This window comes from Alosa alosa, chromosome 13, assembly GCF_017589495.1.
Source record: "Alosa alosa isolate M-15738 ecotype Scorff River chromosome 13, AALO_Geno_1.1, whole genome shotgun sequence".
Lineage (NCBI taxonomy): Eukaryota > Metazoa > Chordata > Actinopteri > Clupeiformes > Clupeidae > Alosa > Alosa alosa.
Genome location: NC_063201.1, coordinates 24,956,923 through 24,981,651, shown reverse-complemented (window position 1 = coordinate 24,981,651; position 24,729 = coordinate 24,956,923). Strand labels below are relative to the sequence as shown.

The 24,729-nt window shown below is 47.2% G+C and overlaps 1 protein-coding gene across 2 annotated transcripts; it reads right to left on the bottom strand.

Annotated features, from left to right (window-relative positions):
• Window positions 1–6,947: 6,947 nt before the first annotated feature.
• On the bottom strand, window positions 6,948–24,303 carry prdm1a (PR domain containing 1a, with ZNF domain). Of its 2 annotated transcripts, none has more exons than XM_048261857.1 (7): window positions 24,270–24,303; window positions 17,205–17,465; window positions 14,343–14,462; window positions 12,733–12,985; window positions 8,821–9,848; window positions 8,569–8,697; window positions 6,948–8,427 (listed from the first exon to the last, which is right to left on the bottom strand). In XM_048261857.1, exons 2-7 carry the CDS (start codon window positions 17,439–17,441, stop codon window positions 7,843–7,845), a joined length of 2,352 nt encoding a protein of 783 aa, XP_048117814.1. In that variant the 5' UTR covers window positions 17,442–17,465; window positions 24,270–24,303; the 3' UTR covers window positions 6,948–7,842. The 2 variants fall into 2 exon arrangements, with proteins under 2 accessions (XP_048117814.1, XP_048117813.1); XM_048261856.1 differs by lacking the exon at window positions 24,270–24,303 and adding an exon at window positions 19,622–19,795.
• Between the last annotated feature and the right edge of the window lie 426 nt (window positions 24,304–24,729).

Sequence of the window (24,729 nt, the reverse complement as noted above, 5' to 3'; positions counted from 1 at the left end):
ACAAGGAGTAACTGCTTTCTCTTTGTTTATTCTCCTCCTTTTGTTTTAGTCTCTCCTCTTTATCTCCGTCCACTCCTTCTTTGTCTTCCTTCCTACTCACATGTTTGTTTACCTGAGAGCGATGTGCTAAAGAGACTGTCGTCTTAGACAGGTCCATTCCCTCACAATCTTAACTGAACACCTTTGGCTTTGATGATTGTTTTCTCTTTTCTTGATTGATTTCTTCTGTGTATATACGTATATATATATATAAAATGTTTCGAATGATTTTTTTTTTTTTTCATGTGTGGCTTGCTTTTCCTGTTTTTTGCTACTTATATTAAAATGCTGTATGTCTTTTCTGTAGCATTAACATTTAATTAAAACAATTGTATTTTCTAAACATTTTGTTCTGGCATTTCTTTAGATATTGATATTTAAATTGTTTTGAATGTTTTAGATGAATGATGGGACTGACATTTATTTATGTTTTTTTTATTTATTTATTTATTTTTTAAAGTGAGAAGCTTTACATGGGTTGTATTTGTACAAAACAAAACATTTGCATCTCTAATGCATCAACAGAATTGTGCTATTAACTTAAAACTTTAATTAGTGAAAACTGCCAGTCATGCATCTGCTGTCAGATTTACTCCATAGTGAGCAGTTCTCTTCCTCACCCTAGACCCCTGCTCCACCTCATCAGTGGGACGAGTCACTAGCTTGTTTTCATTGTGAAATGATTGTATTAATGCATCTCCTCTTAAGAGACAACATGGCTGCCACCGCCTGGCCTCCCTCCTGGCCGAGAGAGAGAGGAGCTGTGGAGGAGTGTTCCCCGGTGTGCTAGAGTGGACATCAAAGCCAAAGAGCCAGTGCTCAGCTCTCCGTGAGTTCATTAAATAAAGAGCCATCCTGGCCCCAGCCTCTGATTCCAGTAAACCCGTCATGAAGGGAAGATCAGAGAGGCCAGTCCCCCCCTCTCTACTTCCTCCTCATCTCTCGCTCCGTTCCCCCTCAGTCCCGTTTTCGTGAGCACAGCTCTCGTCTTTGCCCCTTTCCACTCGTTCTTCTCTCGCGGGGCGGCAGTGAATGGGAGAGTTATGTGTGTGTTAACAAGCCTGTTGCCTTTGAAGTTTATGTAATGATTAAAAGCGTAAGAGTTCACTTTGTCTTTGACTGCACCCACTCCCTCTTCCACATCTCTCTCTCTCTTTGTTGCCTTTTATTTCTCTTGCTCTAAATCTGTCCCTTTGCCCTCCCTTCCCTCTCTCTCCCTCTCTCTCTCTCTCTCTCTCTCTCTCTCTCTCTCTCTCTCTCTCTCTCTCTCTCTCTCTCTCTCTCTCTCTCTCTCTCTCTCTCTCTCTCTCTCTGTGTCTCGCTGTCCATTCTCTGGTGGCTGTTGTCGATCGGTCCACTCCGTACAAAGCCGAGAGCAGGAACACTGCGGTCCCATTACTCAAGCCGGGCCTGTGAAGTTATACGAGGTGACGGGAGAAAACTTTCCCCTCTGCCCTTCCTCTCTCTCGACCCACCTCCTCATCCTGCAGCCATCCATCTCCCCCCAGAGGATCTGCCCCTCCCTGGCCTGAAGCACACCTGGAGCAGCCATATGGGGTGGCTGGGTGCCTGAGCTCGGGGGTTGGGGTTGGAGGCGGTGGAATGGCTCAGTCAGGAACAAACAACAAAACTCTCCCTTCTTTTCCCCAAAGGAGCCCTCTCATTTTCAGCAAGTCCCCTCAGCCTCCCGCCTGGATGCTGCTAACCTGTCATTAGCCCAGGCCCCTAATTGGCAGGTGCTGAGGGGCTGAGAGAGAGAAATACTCTGAGAAAGAGAGAGATAGAGATACTCTTGAGAGAGAGAGAGAGAGAGAGGGCCATACACTGCCATCACCCTCTCTCCCTCCATCAACTCACATCCTCTCTTGTCTTTTTTTCTTTGCTCCATAGAACCCATTCTTCCATTCCATCCCCCTTTCCCTGCCCTGCTTGCCGTGTTTGTCTCTAATTTCCCTCTGTCGGCAGAATGGCGACGCTGCCTGTTTCCAAAACAGCTGGAGACTACCGGCTCACATCAGCTGATTTTCATGTGTAGAAAGTTCTGTAGACCTGTGTGTCTATTTGTGTGTGTGTGTGTGTGAGTGTGTGTGTGTGTGTGGTTTGTGGCTCTTGCCTGACTAGTGTTGTAGAGGAAAACTGTAATTTGTTCTGCTCACACAAAGAAAAAAAACTGAAAGTACACACCTCACTGTGAAAGAGGAGATATTGCACAACACTCTTCAGACCTCCCAAACATACTCACTGTGGCTTTCCAGTCACTCATTCTAAGAACCCTGAAGTTTACCTTGCCTTTGTGGGAGAAGAGTTTTCAGAGCAAACTCTAATGCCCACACACCCACACACACACACAAACACACTGGCCACTGCGGCAGGTTGTGAGGTGTGGCGTCGGTGGTCCTTGATCTGGGGCACGGTTGAGTCGGTCCAAAGCGGGGGAGACGTGCCTGACCTTTAATTAAAGCGGCCAATTAAGGCTGAGTGCAGCAAATGAAAGGGATACCAGACTCCATCCGCAGGGCAAAGGAGAGGTTGGAGACACACTCAAATGGTTGCAGACACACATACACACAACGCTTTTACCTTGTTTGCACACTATACTCCACTACCCTACCACCCCCCATGCAGTAACACAAACACACACACACACACACTGCTTTTACCTTGTTTACACACTCTGCACTTACCATACCACCATCCCCCATACTCACAGACACATGCATGCTTATAAACAAGTCGTACGCTTGACGTGTTGCTGAGCTTAATCGGTTCAGTTCATTGCAAGGCGGGCGTTGTGGATGGTTCCATTTTCACTTGTGCGTGTGTTTGATGTGGTGTAAAGTTCATATTTTGCCCAGTCCCCCTCTCCCAGATCTGCCTCACAGCTATTTCAGATGCTTTACGCCCCCAGATTGTGCCTAGAATTTATTGTGTGTGTGCGCGTGTGTGCGTGTGTGTGTGTGTGTGCGCATGCTAGTTAGTGGTGCGCTGTGCATGAGTGTGTGTGTGTGTGCGTGCGTGCGTACGTTTGATAGTAATGGACTCTTGAGCAAACGCATGTGTGAATATGCATGCTTTAATTGCCTAGGCTGTAACTCTTGCTTGTGACTGAAAGAGCGCTTTTGAAAGAGTGTCGGATCATAACACATCCTGTTTGGCTCGCTGACTAAGAAGGTGGTGGCACATGGTGGGGACAAAGAGAAAGAGAGTCTGTGTGTGTGTGTGTGTGTGTGTGTGTGTTGAGGTGGTTTTAAAGGAAGCATGGGCTGGTGATAATCATTCAGAATCTGCAGATGGCCGATAAATTCCTACGAATAAGAGGATGGCAAATATGAGTGTCCCTCCATGGTGTCCCCTGACTGATTCATTTTTCTGGGAATATTGTCTTTGTGTGTGGTTGTGCGTGCGTGCGTGTGTCTGCAGTCTGTGTGAAAGTATGCTAACTCCTACACAAGGCCAGCACAACTTGCCTGAAGTATGCGTAGTGCTTTTTGTCAAGAGCTACATTTCCATTTATCAACTTAGCAGACCCTCAATTTATCCAAAAAGATTCATAGATATATCATATATGTTTTTATCAGTGCTATCATTTACGTGTTACATAAATGGCATTTTTCATATAGTTGATCCCTTTTTAATGTAGTTGTTTACAGGCATCCCATTTGACTGGTACATTCTCTTTTGCTGCTGTTTGTTTTCTGCTACAAGCATGATTGGGACATCTGAGACACGAAAGGCACATTTGCAGGGACAGATGGATCTGGTTCCCAAACCACATCTTGAGTCACCCCTGCCTTTATCTTCCTCACATCAGTAAAGTGGGGTCTCGGCCGGGTGTTTCAGCCGGAAGGCAGCCAGGCAGGCACAGGCCCTGGAGTAGGAGGTAGCGCTCTGAATTTCCCTTTTCCTCCGCACACCGCACTTCATATGACTGGTCTGAGCTCTCTCTCTCTCTCTCTCTCTCTCTCTCTCTCCCTCTCTCTCTCTCTTCTCTTTCTTTCTCTCTTTCTCTTGCTCTCATCTGGTTCTCTTTAGGGAAGAGGAAGAGAACAAGAGTACATTTCCAGTCTGGCAGGATGGAAGATCACTCAGAGTTCTTAGGGTGTTTGTGTGCATCTGTGTGTGTGACTGACTTGCCAATAATACCTCTGTATCAGCTAGGAATTCAGATGTGTGCCTTGCCCAACACACACCCACTGATGATGAAATAGGAGACAGGAAAACAAAGGGATTACTGAACACTGTCATGATGTCCTCAATCCTGTCAGCCTGTGGAGACCAAATGTGGTAAATAGTAACAGAGCCATAACACGCACACATGCACAACACACTAACACACAGTAAGCAGTGTAATAAGCGCACAACACACTAACACACAGTAAGCAGTATCATGAGCTACGCAAGACGGAAATAATTTCCTTTTTTGGCAACTCTGTCAAGGGGCCAGAATTCCGGTGTGTTCTGGGAAGGTGTAGGGGGGAGTGATGTTGTGATGGGCCCAGAATTCCTCTGGATCTTGGTTAAGTGGTTCTGAGCATGTGGGTAACAATTAATCAGAATTTGGACTTACTGGCTGAATTTGTCTGGTGTACAGACTGCAGTGCCTGGCTAAAATCCAAATTTTGCAAATGTAGATAAACTGCAGAAAGATAAATGCACAAATAACCAAAAAATATCATCATTTTATCATCACAGACTACAGTATAAAGATTGTTTTATTAACATATATATTTCAACAGTGTTGGCAAATGGAACTTGCGGTGTCAAAATAGATGTGTTTTGTCATGTGGTTCTTATGGGCGTCTGGAAAATTCAGTCATCGCCGTGATGCAAAATAACGACGCTGTTGTGAAAGGGTTGTGAGTCAAATTGGGCAAAGCAGCCCGTTCTCAGTCTGACCCTGATTTAGAGGTGCATATGTAAATCACTCTAGTGCAAGTCATGGCGCGGGACGAGACGCAGCACACAGCACGCAGAGCAGGCACTTTCATGTGTGTTCAGACGTGGTGCCGTGTGCACCAGAGCTGTGGCTATATGTCCGACACTGCAACCTCACTGACTGAATGAGTGCACGTCATTAGAGATGCAGCCTATTAAATTAAGAACTGCAACTCTGCAAAAACTAAATTCACTACCATTCATCATATTCAGCATCTTCATGCTTGAGTTGTATGCAGTTTAGCATGTGTTTTGAATAAACATCAGTTTTCTTTTATGTAAGCTACAATAGATTTTGAAGTTTCTCTCTTACCCTTTGTGGCCATATTTGTTTTTCTGGTGGGAATATTTGAATAGAAATATTAGAAATATTCTATATATATATATATATATATATATATATATATATATATATATATATATATATATATATAATATGTAATAGAAATATCATCCTACCAGAAACATTTTTAAACATCAATGTGTTATGGGTTAATAAATGTCAAACCATCGTTTTCTGTGAGATTAACAGCGACAAATTTGATTTTGCAGTACTTTCTGTGAGATTAACAGTAACAAATCTGATTTTGCACAGTACTTTCTGTAAGATTAATAGTAACAATTTAGATTCTGTGGGGTACTTTCGGTGTTTTTTGACTCATGGATAAATATGATATGGGTTAGTGCTCATGGAGGAAGCCCAAATATGGTCGTCCTCCGAAAGTTCTTAAGAATTATTCCAGTGTAGGCCAGCTAATTACAACACCTCTCAATGATTAATGACAGAAACTACCTGTCGTCACTCTCTGAATGAGTGTTCTAGGTGCTGATGCCCGAGAGGTCGAGGAGAGTGTGATCGACCGTTTGAACCTTGCGCTGCTTACAAATCCATCTTTCCATCTTACTATGGATTATAGAGCAGAAATTCTTAAACAGGCAGCTGCTGTTAAAGTTAAATATAATAGCAAGAAACATATATTTAATTTGTGCTATAGACCTAAATGTGTATTTATTGAATAATACTTATAGCCACCCATCACAGTGAGATGCTGTGGTTCTCACCATTCTCATAAACATCATGAGTCTGTTGTTTTCTTACAACTTCTTTTAAAAAAATATTTAAAAAATGTTATTGATTATATTATATTGATACATATTATATGTATATTATATTGATATACTCCCACACCAAAATTGAGAGACTTGAAGGAAAGCACACAAGACAGTGAAGTGATTAGAACAGTGAACATTTATATAATTTACATGGACATGTTGCACTTAAATAGCTATGTAAACATAGAGACAGTTGTTTCTTCTATAGTTTAAAGCTGAAGATGAGGAAAAACTTTGGTCATACTTCAGGATGAAGACAGGTTGGGTAGAAAGAAAAAGAAAAGCAAATGAGATGCTACTGCTTTAGGGCACACAATGCCTCCTTTGGTGACTGACTGCTGACTAATGTTATATGTGGTAAAAAGCATGGGCACAAGACAGAGGAGGGAAAACCAGTGCATTCAAAGGCTGAGGTGCTTCGGTCTGTGCCGTCCAGCAGGGCAAAGGGTGGGGGGTTAAATTCAGAGCCATACAAACAAATCATTATTGCTTTTCAATCATTTAGTTTTTTGGTGTCAAAGAAAGAAAGCATGAGACTGCACTTTGGTAATTAGCCCCATTTGGATGTTTTTACTGTTTTGTTTTTGCCTCCTTTTTTTTGGTTGTGGTTTTTGCAAAGAACGCTAGGGCTGATTCAGAGACGTCTGGTCGCGTTGCCACCACTGACATGCTACATGTGAACCAACGCCTGCTCTTTGGGCCGCATTGGAGAGCTGCACTCCGGAACATTTTGGTTTTCATCTTCAAGTAGCAAAGCAATAAATATCATATGTGCCTCCTGCTTCTACTTCCTTCTGGACACACACACACACACACACACACACACACACACACACACACACACACACACACACACACACAAACACATGCATACATTCATACATACATACACACTGAGGTAACTGTTGTTTTAAAAAATAATATGTACAAAATGCCTCATGTAGAGTAAGTAGAGCTCAATAACAACAAAAAATCCTCTAAGAGCATGCATTACTGACGTTTTTTCCTTTTGATTTTGAAACAAGTTGGGAACACAACATTTCAAATGTCTACCTTTGGCCAGACAGAAAAAAAAACTTCAACTGAAGAGCTGTCCTATCCCTGTTATCAAAGGGCACACCTTCAGCATAGGATGCTCCTTATCTCTGCCACAGGCCGATATGACAGGGCTAAGACAGGCAGAACAAAAGAAAAATATCTACAAAAGAAGTATGATCATAGAAAAATAAGAAAATAGCCAATTACAATGAATTTACCCAGTCATTGTAAACATTATTCTCCAAGTATTGCTTTCAAAGGACAACACATTGCATAATAAATTAAGGAGGTTACTTACTACATTGAACCAAAAATAACAAGACAATAATATTAATAACAACAATATCCACATCAACAACAACAACAATGTCAACAACAATGATATTAAAATAGTCATATGAAATTAAGGAAAGATGATTGTCTTTGTCTTAAGTGTAGGACACTCTGGAGTGGACAGTGTCTTTGAGCCCTGAGTACTGAAGTCCCTGAAGACAGAACCAGAGCCTCGGTTGCCGTCAACCAAAAAAAACAAGAAGGAAAATAATTTACAACTCATTAATTGTTGCCACCTTCTCCCAAAGCGCCTGGTTGTTAGTCAGTAAAACAGGCTTGGGTTGGGTGGTGTGCTTGTGTGTGTGTGCCTCTAGGAGTGTGATTCAGTGGTTACTTCTTTCTTGTAAGTAGTAGTAGTGGTGGTGGTGGTAAGTACAGGTTGGTTTAGGACTCCATGGCTTCCACGGTCTCCTGTTTGACCTTGACGGAGAGCAGAGGCTGGGGGCTGCCATGGCGTAGCTTGATGACGGACACCTCGCTGCTGGGCTGGTATGGACTGAAGCCCGGCGGCGGTGGAGGCAGGTGCAGCGTGTCCGTGTGGAAGGATGACACCTTAAGGTCCAGCTCGCGCCACAGCATGCCCAGGATCTGCTTCTCCACCTCGGGGTCCAACACACCGCCCTCCATCTCCTCCAGCTTGTCGGCGTGGTCGGTGATGTCGAAGCGCTCGATCTCCTCGTTGATGCGCGCCAGCTCGTCCAGCGTGCAGCCAGGGGCGGGCGGCGGGCCGCCGGGCGCCAGGCAGTAGCCCTTGGCGTGCAGGCGCAGGCTGCACAGGTGGATGTAGCTGCGTTGGCAGCGCGGGCACTTGTGCGGACGCTCGCGCGTGTGCAGCCGCTTGTGCAGCTTCAGGTGCACGAACTGCGTGAACTTCTGTGGGCACATCTTGCACTGGTAGGGCTTCTCGCCGGAGTGCAGGCGCAGGTGCGTCTTCAGGTTACTAGTACTGCTAAAGCGCTTGTGACACACCTGTGAGAGAGATAACCAGAGAGAATGTTAGTGGGTTCGCTTTAAGAGGGATGAACAATCCACCGATTGAAACATCATGTAGCTTGTGCTGAGTGATGAGAGCAGGCCGGATTAATAGGAGTAGGGAACACCTGTCCTTACCTGGCACTCGTGGGGCTTCTCGCCTGTGTGGACGAGGAAGTGCTTCTGCAGGTGGGCAAGCTGGGTGAACCCCTTGCTGCAGGTCTGACACTTAAAGGGCCGCTCTCCACTGTGGACACGGAGATGTACCTGAAAGAGAGAGAAGGGTGGTGAGATCCAGGTGTTTCTGCACAGATGATCTATAGAGACTTGTGGAGAAGGTGGGGGGGGGGGGCTGAGAGGTGAGGAGTGACGTGGGGGGACGGGACTCACCTTGAGGTTGGACAGCTGGCCGAAGGTCTTGCTGCAAACGTTGCACTCGTACTTGATCTTGCCGTTCTGCTTCTTGAGCGGGTAGGGCAGCGTCTTGTAGCCCGTGGAGCTGCCGCGCTTCATCTTGCTCAGGTTGATGGCCTCCTCCGGGTCGGCCCGTGGGTCAGCGGGACCCAGCAGGGCAGAGGTAGGCTTGGTGGGCAGACGGTCGCCCGAGGCCGCCGAACCGGCAGTTGGCGAGCCGCTGGACGGCGCGTGGGGGTGGTGCCCGGCGGGCTTGTCTTTCAGGGACGTGGCGGGCGAGAAGGCACTGGTCGGGGCCGGCACCAGGAAGTCCCGATGGGCCACGTCAGCGGCGGTAGGGGGGAGCAGGAAGCGGCGTCGGATGGCGTCGGCCTCGGACGGGAGCATGCCCTGCGGGAGGGGCATGTGTGTGGGCATCAGGCCACTGTAAAGCGGGTACATGCGGGAGAAGACGTTGCCCGCCGGCGCCGGGCCGTACGGGGGCAGGAGGTAACGCGGGTACTGCGGGCTCTGGTAGAAAGGCGACGGCAGGGCGCCGGGCGGCGAGTAGCCGGGGAAGGGGCCCAGGGAGCGGCCGTAGAGGCCCGGGTGGAGGGTGGCCGGGAAGCCGTCGCGCGGCTCGTGCGGGGGGCCGGATCTCGGCGGGGACGCGCTACGCCGGTGGTGCGGGCTGCGCTCGGGGCTGCTGCGAGCGTCCGGGCTGGCCGTAGCCGAGGACTGTCCGGGCGAGCGGGCGGGGTAGCCAAACGGAGTGTTGGCCTTCAGCAGCTCCTTGCTCAGGTGCTGCAGGTGCGAGTGTGGGTGGGGCTGCGGCCGGATGGGGTAGACGGCGCGCGGGTAGATCGGCCGCTCCGGGCTGTCGGGGCAGTGGGGGGGGCGTGTGGCCAGCGGGCGGCTGGGCTCTCGCTTGGTGTCCTTGAGGATCTCCAACACGCTGTGCTCTCTCTTCACGGGCTTCACCACCTCTTCTGTCACCTGCTGCTTCGCCTCCATCAGGCTCTGTTCTGTAAACACACCAGACCAGCACACATTGAGCTTCAAACGTCCAACCACACAAACCTGTGTGTGTGTGTGTGTGTGTGTGTGTGTGTGTGTGTGTGTGTGTGTGTCTCCAGTCCAGCCCAATTGTATAACAAAATGAATCACAGGCTCTGAGAAAATTGTAGCGAGGCCGGGGTCTAATTGCTTCTCTCCCGGCCCACAGGACCAAGAAGTGCCCCTTGGAGGACCACAATGAGCTCCCATTGTTGCTCGGCCACATACATCTCCTTCTGGCCCAGGAGTCCGAGGGAGCACTAAGTAACTTGGTTGTCCAATTAGAGCGACAGTTTGACAAATTGTCTTGGGCAAAAGACCTTAGACAGGAAGTGAGGCATGACAACAGCCCCTGGGCAGGGTGGTGGAGAGAGAGAGAGAGAGAGAGAGAGAGAGAGAGAGAGAGAGAGAGAGAGAGAGAGAGCATTTTGCTGAGGGCACTGATACAATCTAATTGAGAGAGAGAAGGGGGGGTGATTGAAAGTTTCCTACCAACAGATATCCAAACAAAGCCCAAAGTTATATTCCCTGTCCCCGCCTCACTAAACACACACACACAGGAACACAGACACACACACACACACACACACACACACACACACACACACAAAGCAGACACACAAAGCACACACCTAAAGACCTGAAGACACCTAGTGACAAAGAGGGCTGTGTGGCACTTCCAGCACAAAGGCTTCTCCAACCCGCCCCTTCACAAAGTACCATCAATAACACACACACACTCACACTCACAGATTTAAGGGCTGCCTGTCTACAGCACCTCTCAGCTGACTTGAGCGTCAGTCATAATAAAAATAATAAAAACTTGAGCGCCAGTCATAATAAAAACGGACCAAACCATCTGATAATTACCAGTGTTGCTCATACGTGCACAGTGTATTCACTGTCAAAAATAGAAAAGAGAGAGAGAAGAAAAAAAACACTTCCACCCTTCTGGGACCACAACACAATCTAAACACTGAGGTTATCAGCACCCCCCCCCCACCACCACCACCCCTCATCTGCCCCCTGGCCCACCCCCAGCCCCCACCCCAGTCCTCCTCCCCAGAGGGCTCCCACTAAACAAACAGCCCCGGCGATCGCACAGATATCAATCTGTCAGCGCAACCCTGGCCGCCAGGAAGTTCAAGTAGTCAATGGAGGAGACGTTTTTCTTCTTCTCCTTCTTCTCCATGCTACCCCTTCTTCCCCCTCCCCACTTCCCCTCCCTCTCTCTCTCTTTTAAGTGCCAAATAAATTAGGAAGTCGTGCCAAAGGGCTGTCCGCGCCTCTGGCCCTACGCCTCTCTCTCTTCCTCTTCCTCTCTCTCTCTCTCTCTCTCTCTCTCTCCTCGCCGAGCAGGGGGTGTTTGTCAGAGTGTGTGTGTGTGTGTGGAAAGAGAGAGTGAGAGCAAAAAAATAGAAAGAAAGAGAGAAAGAGACTGAGGGTGGAAGGAAAAAAAGGAGAGAAATCTACGAAAAGGAGAGAGTGGTCTCAGTCTTACTAAGCAGGTAGGTGACTGTTGACATCCTCCAGGGGTACTGTAAATTCCAGCGAAATGCTGAGTATTTTTTCAGTGGTAGCCTAATTAACCGATATTGTGACGATGTGATATTTTCTCTCTCGTTGTTTCCTCTGAATGTAAAAGTTCAGAGTAAGTGAACGTCGGCGGTCCTATAAATGTAAGAGTTTAGAGTAAGTGAACGTCGGCGGTCCTTCCAGTCATCTCAGGCCATTCCACTGCACTGAGTCACCACTGCACTGGCCCCACGGCTGCTCCAGCTATGACTGCAAGTGTGTGGACCCGACCCAGGAGTGAGGTGGAGGACACACTTTTCTCTCTCTCTCTCTCTCTCTCCCTCTCTCCCTCTCTCTCTCTCTATGGTCCCTCTCTCTGTCTGTCTCCACCCCCACTCCCCTGCTCAGGTAGAAGGTATAGAGAAGTGATGATGTCAGCTGCAGGTCATCGGCTTAATTACAGGCCTGCTCAGAGTCATCAGAGACATGGGGGGGTATGGGGGGGTATAAAGGGCAGTGGAGGGAGGGAAGGTTGGTTTGGTTGGCGCCCCAGGGGATGCGCATGGCCCAGGGCCCAGGGGACCGGAGTCAGTCTGGCTGGCCTGTTCCCGCCACACCTTCAGGCAGAATGTCGTTCTCTGTAACCCCCCAACACACACATACACACACCCTCCCTCTCTTTCACTACCTCCCCTTCTCTCTCTCTCTCTCTCTCTCTCTCTCTCTTCTCTCTTTCCCTCTCCCTCTACCAACAAAGGCCAAGCTTAGTGACTTTTATTGCTGCTTGAGCAACAACAGATCGAGCGTGTTAGGCGAGCTTTTATGTTGAGAGAGTGCCTTTAAGTGAGGTTGACTCTAGCATTACCTCCAGCCCTCCCTGAGAAAGGCCCATGTCATGAAACTTCGTCATTACCAGGGCTGAGTAAAAACATGAGAGAGACTGAGAGAGAGAGAAACTAGTGAACAGGGAGACAGTAGGAATGTCTGATCACCCCAGAGATGAAAGGACAAACGACAATGTTTCTGTTTCTCTTAGATAATAACAGGCTCACATCCCCTCACTGTGTGTGTGTGTGTGTGTGCACGCTTTTTGACCATGTCTCTGTCTTCAACTCAGACCAGCATAGAGAGCCACACACAACGCACACTCTTGAAACAACAACGAACACTTCAAGAGCTTCAAATGAGAAGACTGAACAAAAGGCCGTCTTTCAAAGCAACAGATGGGAAGGGATCTTGTATGTGTGTGTGTGTGTGTGTGTGTGTGTGAATATGTGTGCGTGCATATATGTGTGGCAGTAGATGTGTGTGTGTGTGGGGGGAGGTTAGTTTACTCACTTAGTTTCTGCATCATGATCTCCCCAGAGGCAGGGTAGTGGAGGCGTCGGGCGAACTCGGGGCAGTACCACACCAGTAGCTCCTGGCCCGCGGGAATGGCCTGGACCGTGTAGAAGTAGATGCTCATGCCGTTCTGGCAGGCCGCCAGGTTCTGCTCCTGCTCCGAGTGAGCCGGGTTGACGTAGCGCATCCAGTTGCTCTTGTCCTCGTTCAGACCGTCCACAAAGTGGTGGAACTTGCCGTCCGAATAAATCTGCAGAGAAGTGGTGGAGAATGTCAGAAGAACGTCATGTCAAGGAGAGAGAGAGTCTGGTTCTAAGAACACAGGAGTTTTGCTTTTTGTTTAAAGAGGCTTCAGTCCCCACATCTCCAGACAACCCCCTGTCATCTGCAAGCCAATGCAGCAGGTACTTCATTTAGAGAGGGGCACCGGTTTCCCACGAAAGCCAGCTTCACCACAACCACAACGCACCTGGCGTCTCATCAGGTGCGTTGCAGAGGCAGCCTAACTGACAGCCAGGCAAATGTGACGCGCTCGCAGACGCTCGCAGTCTCTTTTATAAAGTCACTGGCTGACTCGATTGAGTCAGCAGTACGCCCCCGGCACCACTCGCTACTCTGGTAGTGAATCTACACCCCCACCCCCATTTCTCTCTCTCCTCATCTCTCTCTATTTATCTTTCTATCTCTCTTGTCTGTCGTTCTTTCTCAGAGGCACGGAACCAGGTCATATCGGTGTCCTGCGAGGTGTGGAGGTGAGGTTTTGCGCGCGATTAGGCTCCTTTCACTTGCTGTGGAGGTACGCTAGCGCTGCGCTCCGTGTTTCTTGGAAGACCACGGTGACATCATTGTGTACAGAGAGCGAAAGAGACAAGCCTCCTTCTGATGTCACCGTGGGGCCTGATGATGTGCTGCTGTTGGAGACGTATGTCAGCCATACAGTACTGTCTGTCACGGCCTTACTCTATGCTGATTGAACATGGGTAAAGTCAACTGTGAACTGCAGTCGACGTCAATGAATCTTTTTGAGATTCCCACACAGTTTCAACAGTATTTGAAATGTGTTCATGTCATAGGGGAGAATATGACGGAATGGAAAGGAGAATTTATACGGTTCACACCTTAATTAACTAATATATTTGAAGCATCTGAATAATTAAATGTATTGATTATATATTTTTTATTCATTTTCATTAGGGTTATCTACTGAAGCTTCTTCCTCCTCTCCTCCTCCTCATCATCACACTCTCTCAGCCTAAAGGTAATCCCATTGCGTAAAATGCAGTCATTTTGCTTCCTCCCTCAAGAGCACAGTACAGTCAAAACATGATCACACGCTAAATGAAAAAAACACACACATACACTCTCTCAGCGTCTGTCTCCACCAACGCTGTGGTACAGTTCCCAAAACAGTAGACCTTTACTCAGCGTTTTTTGACTCGCGCGCACACAGAGTGCTGCGCTCACAGCTTCTCTAGAACCCCCGACCCCATGATGTCACGCAGGAAACTAAGGCAGTGGAACAGGAAGTGAGCCGTCATGTTGTTTTTCCTCCCTCCTCTCTCCCTCTTTACTGAAAGTGAAGCTCCTGAAACAAAACAACAACTCACCCTCCAGAAGTACTTCCTGTTCGCGTCTTTGGGGACATTCTCTGCAGTGTAGACCTCGCCCACTAGGGGGCCAAAGCGAGTTCCCTTGGGGATGTATTCTCTGCTTACAACACCAGTGACCTTGAGAAGAAAAGAGAGAAAGACAGAAAAAGAGCGAGAGAGAGAGAGGAGAAAAAAACATAAAGAGATTAATCAATCAGGAAGGTCAAGTGACGAGACCTCGAGGAGAGGAGGGTGGGAGAGCAGAGTTTCTCTTCTCAGGCTTAGTGTTCACTCTCGGCGCTCTCTGCGGTTGGAGATGATTTACTTTATCACTTCCTGTCACCAGAAGGCCACCATCCTCGCTGGAGAGGGACTCAGGAAGCAGCCATCAGGGCAATCATCAAACCCACGCCAAACAAACAAGACTGGGCATATGTGCGTGTCAGGGATGTGCACAATTCGAATTGCAATTCTGCTTCCTGTTTGCTACCTCAATTGAAATGCAAGTGAAATTCAAGAATTGAATTGGAATTTAAGAGCCAGTTTCAATTCAATTCTGGAATTTTGCACGAGCCTGGTGTGTGTCTGTGCATGAGAGTTCCACTAGCTGTGAGAGAGGTCTCCAGCTTTGTTCTTAGGAGGTGGTGATGGTGAGCAAGAGCGTTCAGGTGAGTGCAGCAGACGTTAGTCAGGAAGAGGCACACCTACGGGTGACACCCACAAGAGGAGGCACACCTACGGGTGACACCCACAAGAAGACACCGCTCAGCTGGAGGGGAGGGCGCTTTTGATGCAGAGTACGCACTGACTTTCTTCTCACTACCCATAATGCCACCCCCAAGTACACACACACACACACAGACTCACCAAACCTAAAAAACACTCTCGGCCACAAAGCATTCTCTGTCACATATTACAACAACAGTGGAGGGGGAGACCTCAAAGGAGAAATCTACACCTACGATTATAGCACTTTGTTTCTTTGAGGTAAATAACTTCAAACACCCCTTAGTTTCAACAAAAGCAGCCCACAAGGACGTGCACATGCACATATGCACAGTCAAAAAAAAAAAAGAAACCCACACACAGGCAATTACTGTCTGGTAGTTGTGGATTACGACCCAGACTTTAAACTAATCTCTTCACCCTCTGATGAACTAACACAGACACCCTTATCCCCCTCTTCCCAATCCTATTGCCATGTTTCTAAAGGTCCCCTTTTCCACCCCCCCTCACCTATGTGCACATGGAGCCGTACAAACAGCCCCACGTCGAGACAGAAGGGCTCAGGAAATCCCCCTCATCTCCTCCACATCTCCTTAGAGGCTTCCACATCTATGACAAAACACATGCTTCCATTTGAAGATTAGGCTGCACTGTTTTGGGTAATTGATTAACTAACGCTTTACAATGCCCCTTCTAAACATATCATCAATACTCTCATCACGACCATCAATGGACCCTAATGCCCTCTCAGGTCAACCACAGAGGAACCATTCGTTTGGCAGTTAACTATTCACTCATATTTTTATCAGCTTGTAAAGAACTATAAAGAGGCTCACTTTCCAACTCCCTCCAAGGAACAGATAAGGATAAACAGAGAGTAATGATGAGAAAATCTATCCCTTGCCAAATGAGTGTGTGTGTGTGTGTGTGTGTGTGTGTGTGTGTGTGTGTGTGTGTGTGTGTTTGTTTGTTTTTCCTCTTTCCATGATCCAGGTGGTTAGAACAGTGACTGTCTGGAGCCTGTGTCCAAAGGTAGGCTTTTTTCTGTTTTTGTGAGGAGTAGGAGGTATCCTGAAAAACCCCCTTGAACTCGATGGAGAGAGCGCGATGTTGGCCAGAGTGATGATTCAGGGCTGGTTGGGGGGGTTTTCTGCTGTGGATGGTTACGGTTTGGACTGGATGTCCTGGATCAGCATTTGTGGCTCTTCTCTCTCTCTCTCTCTCTCTCTCTCTCTCTCTCTCTCTCTCTTCTCTCTGTCCTCCCTTGCTCTTTCTCCTACCCACTTGAGCTTTCTCCCCTGACCAGGGCACACTGGAATTTGGCAAGTAGTACTACCTCAAGACAAACACCCTCTCTCACACACACACACACACACACACACACACACACACACACACAAACAGAGGCTTAGACAGACAGCGCTGCTGCCGCTGCGTCGTGATGGTCTTAAAACGGCTCGCTGACAAGGCCAAGATAAAGAAGATGAATTAGAGGCGTGTGACGATGAGCCTGTGCAGACTTAAGGAGCCCCTGTATAAACATGCATCACGACTCCTCTTGGCACACAGAGCTGACAGTGGGGGGGCCGGGGAAGCACCCGAAAACCTCCCTCTAGCTTCCCCACACACACACACACACACACACACACACACACACAGTACAGGAGCAATGCTGCCGCCGCTACATTTCCCCTCCCTCAGGGCATCAATTCTCAGCCGTCTGCCGCTCAGACAACACGCTGTATTAGAAAGCTGACATCACACATAAACGCTCCAGTTAATGAGGTGAAAGGAGTGAGGGAGGCTCCTAGTCAAAACGGCTCCATGAGTAATGGAATGAGTCTTGTCAACACACACACACTCACACACAAACATATATGCATATACAGATCAAGCACCGATGGCAAGATTCCTGCCAACCCCCATCCCTCCCCCTCCCTGCCCCAGCTGGGTTTCCACCAGCGAGCCCTCGAGCGATAAGCCTTCCCAGGCTGCATTTGGGTGACCAGGCACTGAGTCACCTGTGGGTTGGTGTCTTTGAGTCTGTGGGGGGTGCTGGGAGAGATGGAGCTCGTGGAGAGAAGTCTCGGTGAGTGTGTGTGTGTGTGTGTGTGTGTGTGTGTGTGTGTGTGTGTATGTGTGGTCTGGTCTTACCTCTTTTGAGTTTGCTGGATGCTTAAAGGCCAGGTTGCGGGGCAGCGAGGCTTCGGCGCAGCTCAGGTCTGGGTGAGCCTCGGGGCCGCCCTCCCAGGTGTGGTCCTTCACAATGTAGGTGCACTTCTCCTCGAAGTCGGCCTCCGTCCATGCGGTCATGTCAGCGTCCTGTACGTCCATCTTCTTGTCCTCGATGGCGTGGTCTGCTGTATGTGGCGCCCCCTCGGTGGTCAACATGGCTTTGCTATGCTGAGAGGCAGCCTGAAAGAGAAAACAATGGAAAGAAAGAAGGAAAGAAAGAAAGAAAAAGAAAAAAGAGTGAGTGAGTGAGTGAATGAAATCTACACTGAGTCAGTGGGTCTCATTGTGTCGAGCTGACTAATCGTCTACTTGTCTCAGTGGGAACCAGGAAACGCTTCAGCCCCATAGAAACGCTGAATTCTAAACCTGAAATCGCCATTAGATACTATACTATTGTATTTACATAAACAATTACAAAACACAACAGAAAAAAATAATAATTCACATTAACTGAGATTTCAGCATGAAACGTAGTTATTAAAAGTTTTGTCTTGGTAAATTAGATTGCTAATTCAATTCAGGGGGGAAAAAAGAATTGTACTCTCAGGAAGGGGATTTCAAGCTCACGTAAATATTTAGATGGACACAATTTACAAGCATAAATATTACATCCAGTTGGACTGTCCGGTAATTCCGATACCACCACAAAAAGTCTAAACTCACCACAGCTTACAACAACCTCCAAAACCTCTTTCTAATGTTTGGCCTGTCCAGACGCCCCCTCTTTCTCTCTCTCTCCCTCTCTCTATCCCCTCGTCCACCCCACTCTTTCTTCCTCTGCTTTCCCTCTCTCTCCCAAGCATCCCCTGGGTGGAAAATGGTCACAAACAAGGGAAGATGGAGGAAGGAAGTGCTGTCTGCATCTGAATGGAGCTAAAATTGGAATCAGAGTGGCAGAGCAGCGGAACCGGCAAGCCATCTCAGAGTGTGTGTGTGTGTGTGTGTGTGTGTGTGTGTGTGTGTGTGTGTGTGTGTGTGTGTGTGTGTGTGTGTGTGTGTGGAGGAACAAGGGGGAGACGAATTCACAAATTTTCCATTTGGGGGCCACAGAGGCACAAACAAACTTCAAACACTTCCCACCAGCAGCAGCGGCCGAGTGTCCCACGCACGCACACACATCCTTGTGGAGCCCAGCTTGCGGCCTTCAGGGTTGTGTCCTGCCGCAGTCGCTCACAATAAGACATCAAAACCCACTCCGAAACAAACGCCACAACAGGAGACTATTACACCACCAGCAGAAACAACCAACGTCATCTACACAATGTTGGAACCAGACAGGCTGAAAAGAGCCACAATTTAATGCCACCTATTGTGTTTATTAAATCCCCCAAACACGGTTGTATTTCGCCTCAAAATAAAGGCACGCAAATTATGTCATGAGGGATTTTGTGTCGTTGTGAAGTTATCAAATTCCTTAAACTGAGAAAAGTTGTTTTTCGCCATACAGGAATTTGAAACATTTTGAAATAATAAAAGCTAAAGATACAACACATCACATATCTTAATGGGGCCATCCTTTAAAAAAAAAAAAAAAAAAGAATCTGTTGGCCACCTGTGCAAAGTCAAAACTAATTCTGAAACTGAAAAACTGCAAGAGAGCAACCGATTTATGCTTCACCCAGCGGTGTGTTTTTTTTTTTTTTTAAACAATTTTTGAAAGAATACAGTTTCTGTTTTTTTCAAAGTTAATTCCAACATTAACTTTGAACATGCCATTAAAATAGAACTGTAAATATTAATGTAAGTATTAGTCTCTAATTAAGTTTAAACATAACAGTGAAATCAAATTTGTTAAAAGTCAAATGTAGAAAAGCTCCCTGCTGAGATACAGAAACATTTCCTACAATTATGTATTCTGAATCTCATGTTACAAATCTTGCATAAAATGAATCACAGAAATTAAAGGTGCTTTCATTTACATTATTCACAGACAATCTATTTTTTAAAAATGGTAAATATTTCACCTGAATTTATAAGACAACAAAAAACTTTGAAATAGATTTAGAAATAGAAAACATTGACCACTTCAAAACACTAACGAAAAAAAGATTAAATGGACTAAACAATTTATTTCCAAAGTATGTTACCCATTTTTGAATGAATTGATTAATTGAATGAGTTGAATTGAATGAGTAACTTTCCAAGCTTACAGCAAAACAAAAGTTTAAACAAAAAAAGAGACTGCATCTCAGATCACTGACTGAAACACCAAACAGACAACGTCAGAAATCTTTCTCGCTTAATTCAGACAGGTACCACTCACTGACAAGAGATAAAAAAAAATCTCTTTTCTCCAAACAGAAGCAGTAAAAGAATGCAGAACAGGCCCTACTCACCGCTAAACCTTGATCCCAGCCACACATAGAGCCGGCTGCTATCTCCCCTGAGTGTTTCCCTGTGTGTGTCCTTGTCTCTTGGGTACGGGACAGGTGCAGTTCCCCTTCCAAACCCAGTGTTACTCCAGACTCTGGCTTCAGTGTGTGTGTGTGTGTGTGTTGTTCAGTACTCGTCTTGAGTTTGACTGACTCTTTCTCTCCCTCTCTCCTCATGGTAGTAGAAGTCTGGTCCCTCCCACCTTCCCTCCCACTCCACTCCCACCTCCTGACTCCGCCCACTCTCCTCGCGCAACAGATCTAACAATTCACTGTCACACTCTCCTGCTTACATGCGCGAAACACACACACACACACACACACACACACACACAAACACTCAAACACACACAGACACCACTCTCTGCATCCTCTTTTCCCTGTCTGCTTTCTCTATGGGCACGGAAGGGAGAGAAAATAAGAAAGCTTTCACCGTGCTGCAGTTTTTAATGAATTCAGATAAGCCTCCCAAAACACACACACACACACACACAAACTTTTCTCTTTCTTACACACACTCACATTGTGCATTTCCACTAACAGTAACACTTACAAGATAAAAAATAGTCAGTGCTACCATACCAGCAAATTCAGCTTTTGACTATGTGACTATGTCAAAGCTTTATTAACACATATCCTTAGAGATAGTGGCGATAGCGCCTAGCTTTGTTTTAGACGGGGTAGACAGAATTAAGGGAGGGGGCTTGTGTTGATCCCTCTTCCTCTCTGTCTCTTTCTCTCACACTCTCTTCCTGGGGAAGAAGGACATCCTGTGACAGTGACTCAATAACCTGTCGCTGTTTACTAAGCGCTTGAGTCGCAGACAGACGTTCCTGTTTCTCCCAAAGATCTACTGCTGATCCCCCCCCCCCACACCCTGTTCTCTGGTCCCCACCTGGGCCTGTCGCTTTTCTGCCTCCAGGGGGCGCCCTGCCATCTTGGCCACCTCTACACAGCAGATACAAACGGACATCTGAGTGAACTGTATATCTGTACGTGCCCCCCCCCTCCCTTTCCCTCTCTCCCTGTTTCTCTTTATCCCCAGACGTCAAAAGAAAAAAGTTTATTTTTTATAAGAGCCCAAAGTGGGTTAGAGATGGCGTAGTCTACGGGGCTACATGAGGACTCGGGCGAGGAGACAGGAGGAGTGGGCCGTCGCATTCTTATGCCATGAATTGGGATGAAAGTTCTCATCCCAACACATGACGCGTCCTATAGAATCAGTTGGAAACCCCCAACCCCCAGCCCGTCATTCTTCCCCTCCTGCGTGCTCTTTCTTTCTTTCTCTCTCTCTGTCTCTCTCCCTCCCTCCAGCTCTTTGTTTCATGTTCCTCTTCTCTCTTATGATAGACACGCCACTTTGGTTGGTATCAAATAACCACTAATGAAGATAATGAAGATAAGGACACTTGTATTTCACAAGTTAATCACAAGAAGAGAGCGATATGGAGGAGGAAGGGAACAGGAGGTGAAATTCCAAGATGACGGTTGAATCCAGAAACCTAGACAGCAACCCCACCCCACCCCACCCCCAAAATCCCCTCCACCCCTCATCCACACCCACACACTTATATACACACACTCGTTCACCCTTATCCAGCCATCCCACCCCTCTAGTTGGTGACAAAGAGCTGACCACATCACTCGCTGCCTACTATTTCCTGGCAGGGGCCGGCCCTGAGGCGATCTGAGCCCCCCCAGGACTGCTGCTTCCCACGTCCTCGACCTGGTCCACAGCTTTCTCCAATCTGGCCTACAGATGCCGCTGGCGCTGCTGAGAGACCCGGAGCTCCACAGACGGGCAGTAAGGAAAGAGGGGAACACCCCACCAAGGGAGGGAGGCCGAGAGAGAGAGAGAGAGAGAGAGAGAGAGAGAGAGAGAGAGAGAGAGAGAGAGAGAAAATTGAAACAAACAAAAAACAAGGATCTCCAGGACCAAGTAGCTGGGAACAATCTGGAAGAGTGCCCCCCCACACACACACACACAACGCCTTCCCCTCTAGGCCACCGCCACCACCAGCTTACTGCCACTGAGCCTTAAAAAGCCCCTAAACAAGGCTAGACCCTCCAGGGCTCCAGGGCCTTCTCCCTCTCTCTTTTCCTCTCTTCCTCTTCCTCTCTCTCCCTCTCTCTCTCAGCCCACGCCATAAAGGAAGGAGTGGGCTCCTGGACTGGGGCTGGGGGGTAGGGAGGGGTCTCCTTGGCTCTGAAGTCAAATTCAAATGGCTTTTCTCTCCCTCTCTCTCTCTGTCTCTCTTGTTTTGTTTATGCAGAGGGTTTAATGTGGCTTGCATGCCTGGGGGACAGAGAGCGGTCTATAACAAAAGGGGAGCTGGGGACTCCAGCAGCTTTGTTGTTTTTTCAGAGGGCCACTATCAATCCCCTTCCGCCCCGCAAACAGGGTTCCATCACAGGGAGCTACGCTGTCACCAGCATCACCTCAAGAAGGTGAGAGATAAAGGAGGGGGGTAGAGAGAGAGGGAGAGAGAGAGAGACAAACAGAGAGAGAAACAGAAGACTGGGTGGACTGAGATAAGTGAACTGGAAGCTGAGACAAAAGATGGCGTTAACAGCAAACTTAATTTCCAGTCTGTCAAACTCGTTGGCCCGTCTGCTTTCCATTTAACTGTTTGTCGGAAGCAAAACAGGCTCCTCGAGGAAAAGCACCATTCAAATGCTTTTGAACAATTGCTTGCATATTTATTTGAAATTCATCCTGACTAAATCCCCCTCTACACGAGTGTGGCGAGTGTGTTTGTGTGTGAGGGAGGGTGGAGGAGGTTGGTTTGGCTATTGTTCTGAAAAAGGCTAATCCCACAATGGTGGAACCATTAAGAGAATTATATAAATTACCCAATGCCATGATCCCCTGTGTGTGTGTGTGTGTGTGCTGTGTGTGTGTGCGCGCGCGCGTCCGTGTGTGTGCTTCCACGCACACGCGTGGCTGCAGCAGGCCACTGTACCCCCCACACACACAGCCGCTTGGGGGGGCCGGGCCGACACGTCTAATCCAGCCAATCCGCCCCCTCTCCACCAGCCCCATCCCACCCCAGCCATCTGGAGACAGACTGATCGTCACAGCCACCGGCCTGTGGGGTAGCAGTGGGGTGTGTGTGTGTGTGGAGGGGATCAATACCATGTCCAGACAGTCACCCCTAAATCTAAGGAGGAGCTAATCAAGCTCAGTTTGGCACACCGGATTAAATTGTACTTTTCATTAAGGGCCAAATAAGGTGTAGACACCAGAAAGAGACCCAAGCACATATAATTCCAACAGGTTCAGGAACAGCTTGTATAATAACAATACAACTACAACAACAACAACAATAATGTAATAATTATTTTGGTCAATAATAATAATACATTATAATATTATTATTAGCAGTAGTAGTGGTGGTGGTGGTAAAAATATATAAAAACAAGAAGAAACAACAGCCATAGTTTTTTTCCTTAATTAGTTAGCGCTAATAGGCTATGCCCTAGCACTCTCGAAATATACCATGAGTCAAGTAGGCTTTATCTTTGTTGGCCTGTGTTTAAAAGTTCAACGTTAAGTTTTTATGTCAACACATTTCTGCAGCGGCCTGTTCCAGTAAGTGTCACTAATCAAACTGTGGTTACTCAGCCATACACAACGGTCATCACAAGATCACAAGCCTGAAACTGTGAACTCATCCAATTACAGTACTATTGGTCGACATCACGAGAACTATCTTGAGATATCAGCCTTTTGTATAGACTGCGTCAGTAGGCTAAACGATTTTCATAACGCTTTTTAAAAGACGTGTGTCAAATCCAGTGACCTAAGTCATACCTAGAGAGATTGATAATGTCAACGAATAAGGACACAAAAGCGGGGAGAAAGCCATCCGCCCCCTCCCTGCGACAGCTGTAGGCTGAAATAATGTTATTGAAGATGTCAAGTTGCGGTATATGTTACACTGCACAGATATAATGGGCACTGCGCGTGGAGCTCATGTCCGCGAGCCAAAGTACGAGTCCCTGTGCTCGCAGGCTGCACCGCGCGCAGCGGGAGCTCAACTGATAAAACGGTGTTAAAGCCCCCACCAGTATTTGTCCACAGGTCAGTAGCGACCATGACATCAACAGCAGTGTGTTGAAGTCGCTTATAATAACTTTTCTTTTCAGTGACAAGTGTTTGAGAGAGAGAGAGAGAGAGAGAGAGAGAGCAGAGTTCAATAGAATGATGTTGGGCTCCCGTGTGAACGATTACAAAAAATAAAAGAGGAGAGATTTAAACAAATTCTGCCATATATGTAGGCCTATGTTATATAGGTTATGCGACAAGATGTGAAGTTTTCTTTTCTGATTCTATTGGCATTGGTTATTCAAATTCAATGAAATTAAGGCAAGTAGCCTATTGATAGAACACATCCTTTCACTGTTCAACCAGCATAGGCTAATATAAGGAATGAAAATAAAATTAGGCCTATTCCTCAAGATGTAGCCTAACAACGAATTAAATTCGAATAGGCTATCCTTTATTCCGATGTTTAAGTGCATTTGACTGTCATTTTAAACTGCAACTAAAAAAGAACTAGCCTAAAACTAAACTAAAACTGAAATAAGAAAAGGTAAAGACGTAGCCTACCTGTGCGTGTTTCCATAAATCACCCGAAAATACTGCTTTCATAGGCTATCCCAGTTCGTGAGATCACGAGCAACAAAATTGTCTCTTGCAACAAGACTGTCTCTTGGTGTAACTTCAGAGTTTGTCGTGAAGTTGGCAAGGTAAGTAACCTCTTCACCGTTCATACACAAAGCACGCCCCCCTACCTCTGGTGTCCGCTCCACCCAAATTCGTAATTAGGCTTAACACAAGCAATTAACTGAGCAAACTCAAGCAAACGGATGCCCTCGATAACTCAGCTCAACTAATCGTTTCTTAAATACTTCTTCTCACTCGTAATCCAAATTAACATATTTTGAGAGAAATGGACAGCAGTTTTACCTTTGCGCGAAACACCTTGCAAGCAAGTGTGAGAGATAGTGGGTGGGTAGGTAAAGTCAGCCTTTCGCCTGTGTGTCCACCTTATCAGCAATGGGCCCAT